The sequence below is a fragment of the Peromyscus leucopus genome, chromosome 12 (assembly GCF_004664715.2).
Source record: "Peromyscus leucopus breed LL Stock chromosome 12, UCI_PerLeu_2.1, whole genome shotgun sequence".
NCBI classification, from domain to species: Eukaryota; Metazoa; Chordata; class Mammalia; order Rodentia; family Cricetidae; genus Peromyscus; species Peromyscus leucopus.
The window spans coordinates 9,774,422-9,781,536 of record NC_051073.1 but is presented as its reverse complement, the minus strand read 5'-3'; the positions used below and the strand labels follow the sequence as shown (position 1 = coordinate 9,781,536).

General features: G+C 35.8%; 1 protein-coding gene across 2 annotated transcripts; it reads right to left on the bottom strand.

The window, feature by feature from the left end:
- Positions 1 to 517: 517 nt before the first annotated feature.
- On the bottom strand, positions 518 to 4,767 carry LOC114698375 (keratin-associated protein 16-3-like). Of its 2 annotated transcripts, XM_028877031.2 has the most exons (2): positions 4,673 to 4,730; positions 518 to 954 (listed from the first exon to the last, which is right to left on the bottom strand). In XM_028877031.2, exons 1-2 carry the CDS (start codon positions 4,728 to 4,730, stop codon positions 836 to 838), a joined length of 177 nt encoding a protein of 58 aa, XP_028732864.1. In that variant the 3' UTR covers positions 518 to 835. The 2 variants fall into 2 exon arrangements, with proteins under 2 accessions (XP_028732864.1, XP_028732861.1); XM_028877028.2 differs by lacking the exon at positions 518 to 954 and having other exon boundaries at positions 4,277 to 4,767.
- Between the last annotated feature and the right edge of the window lie 2,348 nt (positions 4,768 to 7,115).

The window sequence follows — 7,115 nt, the reverse complement described above, 5'->3', positions numbered from 1 at the left end:
TCTGACCCAACACCAGGGAAAAGCAGCTCATCTTGCAAATTTGTGCCCCTGAACCTCTCACATCATCACGTGAATTTACTGTGATGTAAGAGGTTCTGCCACTGTTTGTGTTTCTGACAAAGTATGTTCAGCACACACATTGTAGCTCTCTGTAGATGCCAAGGAAAGCAAACAAGACTCAACTTATGTCTACCATTCCCCGAGACAAAGAATAGGCAATGTCATGGCTGGTTACAGCAGTGCTACCAAAAGAAGATGCAGCCAATAGCCGTACTCCACAGCAGAATGCAAGAAAGTACTCTCTGTGGTGACTGCACACTAAAGGCGTTTGAGTGGGTTTATAACTTGACTGAGCAAATGGAAGCTAGTTATTTCTGTGTACTCTTAGGAGACATCCTATATGTTCTAAGCTTGTGTAGCAAAATGACTTAGAATCATCTTTATCAAAACATAGTGTGCAGCCAAATATCAACACTTCATAATAAAATTCTTTATATTAGTTGCTACAGTAATGGTAAACATTTCAAATATTTATTAGATAACAATAAAGCATAAAGTTTCTCGAAGTCATTGCTAGAAAGATAACATAGCAATAGCAGTTTAAAAGAAAACAGAACAAAACAAGAAGAATAAATTAAATTAAATGATTATTCATATTAAATATGCATTTTGGTAGTGGGTTACAGGAGCTAAAGATACAAAATGGTCACAGAAGCTGCTTAAACATTCCTGTTGGTGTCAGAGGAAATGAGATGAATTTCTCTGGAATAAGAGCAAAGAATATGAGCACATATATTTGGAATGGTCCTGTTTGCTTCTAATTTCAGCAATTCACTCAGTAGAAGCTGGAGAACCCATACCCTCCACAGCATGAAGGGCGGCAGCATCCATATCCATAGCCTCCGTAGCCAGAGCCATATCCATAGCCTCCGTAGCCAGAACCATAGCCATAGCCTCCATAACCACAGCCATAGCCTAGTCTCCGGATGCTGTTACATCCACAGCCATAGCCTCCATAGCCATAGCCCAGGCCTCTGAAGCCTCTGTAGCCATAGCCCAGGCCTCCGTAGTAGCCACTGTAGTAACTCATAGTGTTGGGAGTGGTAGGTTTGTTCTGCTGTTTAAGACGAGGTCAATCGTGAATGTGAGCATCAGCACTTACAGCAAAGCTTATATACTCTGGGCAGAGGATGTACTAAAGCATGTGCCCCTCCTTTGTGTCATTCCATGAATTGTAATTACCTGAGACAGCGCATTCGTCCACTGTCATTTGACCAACATTTGCTAAGAATGTTTAAGCTTTATTTGACTACCTTGTGAGTTTGCCTCAGAACTTATTGCTTCAACCTCATTAGATAGAGTCATTGTGTCTTCCAAATACAAAGATACAAACTTTAAGAATACTTTAAGTATTCTTGGATGGAAATTAAAATTTTTCTAGAGCATTTTGTTGGGGGGACATTGTTATATTTTGAGCCCATGAAATTTGGAAAATAGCCTAGATCAAGATGGAAATGTATCAATATTTGCAAAAGGGTCCCATATTTTGTATCATGTGAGGCGAATACTTTACTCATTGTCAAGAGCCATAAATTGTCACCTGATTTCTAGAGGTATAAGATTTTGAGTATGCATGATTGTCATATTTATTTGGGGATTTTACATTCAATTATGCAATATTTATCTTTGTTTAGCAACATACCACAATCGAGTTGCAAGTGGAGAGAGAGACAATGACAGTGATTAAAATTCCACTTAGCTTCTTGGCAGAACTCTCGCTAGCTAGCTCCTGCACCTTGTCTCCACAGGAAATCCAGCTTCAGGTCTCCTGCAGATGACATCTGGGCCTGCTCGATTCATCCTGTTTCTTGCCTTCTCTAGCTATGATTGGCAATTTGTGTCTTTCAAGTCTCATTTCAAGTATCACCCAACTTCAATTGCCCACTGTATATCTCTATCCAAGTGAAGGGATGAGGCGGTTAAATGGACTTGGCTATAGCCTACTCACTCAAGTCAATAATGCTTAGTCCTCCACACTCAGGATAAGGCATGTGCTCTTCTCATCACTTTGCCCTTTTGTGCTTCTTCTGTTGTTATAGCCACTTTTAGATAAAAAAAAATTGAGGTAATGTTTTCTACAATGCCTACTGAACCTTTCTAAAATATTAATAATGTTATTTATTACTTAAAGCATATTTTAACACATAAAAACCTCTTCACATTTAATAAGGCTTGTAAGACTCCAAAAGATCTCAAATCCAGTCATTGTAAGGCCCAATCAGAAAAGGGGAATGGAGAATAGGATACTCTTTCAGAATATTGAAGGCTTGGTGTTCAATCTCCCTTTGGCTCATCCCAGTGAGGTGGCAATGCCCAAGGCTGAATTTGAAGTTGACCAAACCTCACCCACATGTAGCCACATCTTGAAAGCTGAGTCTCATATAATTTATTTTATGACTATAATTACACTGTTAAATTTTTCTTTATATTTATTATAGTTTTGAATGACATAGTTTTTAAGATTGTAATATTCCAGTTATGATTATAAAGGGACACATCCTGTGTTCTAATAGGTTTGTTTATTTGACCTTACCTAGTGTTAAAGCTTAACAGTCAATTGGCACTCGAAAAATTATAGGAATGGCATATATGACTACCCATGATATGAAAGCACAGACTAGTCAGAGAATAACTTAAGCAGCTTATCAGACACTCTAAGAAATATTTTCAGTCTGACATGAACTCCAGCCATGTTTCTGGTGGAGATAGCAATAAACCTACTTTAGCCTTTCTCCTGAGGGTGTGTGCTACTCTAGCCAAACTTCAATAAAAGGCAGGCACAGCCTTTTGAAACTGCAGCAAGATACTGACATCTCTCACCCTCACGCTCATGAACTACATACTGGAGTTATAAACCCCACCCCTAACTTTCATAAAGTTCTAAGCAAGTGTATGATTTTGTGCCAGGCCATCTGGAAGGATGATTTAGAACTCTAAATCACAGCTAAGAATTTCACACTACTGTTCTGGTACTCTGAGTGTGTAATTTGTTAACTGCATTTTCCCCAATATTTTGAAACTTGAGATTATCTTATATGTAGAAATAGTATGAGATGCAAATGACAAGCCCTTCAGTAATTTAATTAATGCTAAATGTATCTTCATGAAAGGAGATGTAAAACTGTGCTGGACAAAGTTTACTTCTCCATTAAAACAAGAAAAAGTATTTTGAAGAAAATATAACAAAACACTATTTTCTATGAGCACAAGACAAAAATATATTTTTTGCAATATTTGTGGAGAATCCTATATTTTTCTATCCATTCATTGAATCAAAAGAAAAATTATGCTGTTATTACTTGTTTAGATATGTCAACTCATGACTTACATAAGTTTTTACTCATTTTTATGGATAGAAGTGTAAAAATATTCTCACTGTGTATGGAAGTGTTAAACTTTTACAAATGCAAAACATTTTCCTCTCAACATAGAGATTGATCAATAAATCTTAAAGAAAACAAAATTGCTGTAGTATTGACTAAACTAAGAATGTGAATATTAGTGATAATTTATTTTTCTCCTTTACAGCCTTGTGCTAACTATTCATGGAAGGTATTATCCTATTTAGAAAGAAAATGCCTCCTGGGAAATCCTATGACACTTGGTCAGGCTACACAACTAAGCCTTCAACAGCATTGCTGAGTTCCATTTCATTGGTTTAGCCCATAGTGGTGGTCCATCCCAACTTATAACAGCATATAATGAAAGTGTTCACCGAGAGTTGGGTTTTAACACTGCTGATTGGTTAGTTATGTTCTGAAGTAGACAACCTGTCGATTGGTTGATTCAATTCTCCATTTCAACAAAATAAGCTTTTTAAAGAGGCAAGTGTTAACACAGGTCATGGTCTGACAAAATTTCCAAACTTAAGAGGTAAAGTATAATACTTCAGTACTTGTATTCAGCATGTGTTGGTCAAGTCAGGGTGATCATATTTCTATCTCCTTACCGTTTCATTGCTATTAAAGTATCCTCTCTCTATGTCTCTCTCTTTCTCTCTTTATATCTATCTATCTATCTATCTATCTATCTATCTATCTATCTATCATCTATCTAGTTCCATATATATGTGTATTTGTGTGTATTTGTGTATTTATTTACATATATATTCTTGTATGTATTTTGTTGTACTTAACAGATATCAACAATTTTTACATACAAATGAAATGAACCAAACAAAATCATATTTCAATTTCTTATTGAATCATTTATTGGCAACTGAACATAAACTCACTCTTAGTCTCCAAACTTAAAATGTAGACACATTTTGTAAATGGAGTCTTTACCATTCTATGATTTCACCTGCCCAGTTGGCTTAGGACCATCATAGCCACTTGACTAGGATTTCTCAGAACACCTAGTCAAGGTTTCAAATGCTGAATTACTAGAGCAGGATTTCAGTAGAAGCTGGAGAAACCATATCTTCCACAGCATGAAGGGCGGCAGCATCCGTATCCATAGCCAGAGCCATATCCGTAGCCTCCAAAACCAGAGCCATATCCATAGCCTCCATAGCCAGAGCCATAGCCATAGCCTCCATAACCACAGCCACAGCCCAGTCTCCGGATGCTGTTACATCCACAACCATAGCCTCCATAGCCATAGCCCAGGCCTCCGAAGCCACCATAGCCGTAGCCCAGGCCTCCATAATATCCACTGTAGTAGCTCATGGTGTAGGGAGAGGTAGGTTTGATCTGTTGTTCAAGGTAAAATCCTGAGTGTGAATGTCAATGAGTGTTAGGGAAAGCTTATATACTCTGCTGAACATGTGACAAAACCTGTGGGCACTGTTTTCTTTCATTCCAAGTTATTAATGTACTAGAGACACCTCATTAATCTGTTTGCTAACACAAAGGGAGGAATACAACTCATTAAAATGTTTTAGCTTGCTTCTCTGCCTAGTTAGAATGCCCTTGAACTCACTGTGTCCCGTTTTTATGAGAAAATGTCAATGCCTTCAAAGTTAGAGACTTTAAATTCCTGTAATAGAATTCATTATCATGCTTGTTATATCATTCATATTGGCAATCTTTTTTCTAAATATTTTCTCATTCCCAATTTTGTTTCATTCATTTAGATTGCAATATCTGATATCTACCTAGTTGTAATAAGTGATCTTGTTTAAAACATTTAAATGTTCCATAATCTTCCAATGTGTTTTACAGATTGACAAATGAAGCATCTGAACTCTTTCAAAAGAAGAGGATATGTTTCAGATGAATGAGCCTAATCATGATAGATACATAAAAAGAAACAGAAAATTGGAGGCAGAATTAAAAACTATTTTTCTTTATTTATCATCATAAAAAATTTCTTGGCTTATCAGAACACTAAAAATTTAACCCCCAAACCAACGGATTATCAAGACATTAAATTCATTCTATAACCTGCCTAAACAGATTTTTCAAATATGTTTCCCTTATACCATTACCCATTTTATCATTTCTAGAGACTGGATTCTACCTACAGTGTTATCTGAGCTCCTCAAGATCCTTGCTTATGACTTCCCCTCTTCTTCCCCATATTCCATGTAGCCATCCTCTGTACCAAACCACTCTTTACTTCATAATTTGTCTTTATTTTCTATTTATTATAGTACCAGCTGCGTATTTAGTTAATGACCATTTACTTTTTAAATAGGTTTTCATCTTTTTATACACATACCTAAAATTATCATAATATCTTTTTCCTTACATTGTATTTTCTACAGTATATGCATTGTTTGCATTATTTTGTCTAAGAAAATGAGCTCACAAGAGTTCAAGACATTACTTACTTGTAAATGTTTGAATATTTAGCAAGTGTTGCTATACTTTTGGGGTCATACACTATTTTAACAGGATGCTTTAAATTTCTCAGGACTCATAACTCTCCAAATATGAGTGACAATGTTTAACCTACTGTGTTGCAAAGAAGAATGTGAGCAGAGACTGTCACTTTTCTCAGATTTCCAATCTTAACCTTAAAAATAGGAAATCAATCCAAACTTAGTTATCATTGAAATACAACCATATCCTAGGGTTTGGGCTTTAATCAGTATTTCACTTTATGTGACATTAAATATATACCAGAGAGTACATTTTTTATTTTTTTGTTTTAATTTGGAAATAGGATTCTTGATAATATCTTTTCTCAACTGGATTAATCAAATCTTCTTCCAAAGAAAACAGTTATCCTGTTGGGCAAAGAAAGCAAAAAACAATGAATTCTGCCTCTTGTAATTCTATACAGCTTGTAATGAGTAAGCTGTAAGTAAGCTTTCTACCAAGTAAAGTGGGATTCAAAATGGCCTACAAGTTTCATATGAATATTTAAACTAGTGTTTTCCCTTCAGGGAAATTCTTTTGCTGCTTTATTCAAGTTTATTGTACTGTTTGTTGGGGGAAAATGTGCAGGAAAAATCCCTTTTTCAATGAGTCATTTTTTAATTTATTTTTATTTTATGTGCACTGGTGTATAGTCTGCACATATATGAGAGTGTCAGTTCTTGAAGTTACAGAAAGTTTTGAGATGTAATGTAGGTGCTAGGAATTGAACCCAGGATCTTCTGGAAGAGTAGTCAGTGCTCGTAACTGCTGAGCCATCTCTCCAGCTCTTTCAATGAGTTATTTTTAACTCTAGGAGCAATAAGTACATTGAAAAGTTTAAAGAATCTTATGAATGCTGAGGCAAATATGACAGGTGTGTGCATATGACTAAAGGCTCATTCATTCATGTTATTGTTATTATGTGCATAATGCTGTGCACATATTAAAAGAGATATTACAAATGAAAGCCAGCTCAACTGTGGTACAGCTCTGGATTTATTTTTACAATTTTAAAGAAGCAGCAAGTAATATATAAATGTGTCCTGCCCCTTTGTATACATACCCATGTAAGTACAAACCTACATGCTTATGGATAAAGAGTAAAAGAAAGTCATTAAATATATACATCAAAATACCAAAGCTGGATATAGTGATGTATAAACATTCACCTGCACTCAGGAGACAGAGACAGTGCCTTGGAAAGTGAGGACTTCATTGTGAACTAATGTATGTATTTAGTTTAATCTA

What these genes read in the sequence shown, in the direction of transcription:
- LOC114698375 (XM_028877028.2), bottom strand. Translation starts at nt 4,730, where the DNA reads ATGAGCTACTACAGTGGATATTATGGAGGCCTGGGCTACGGCTATGGT.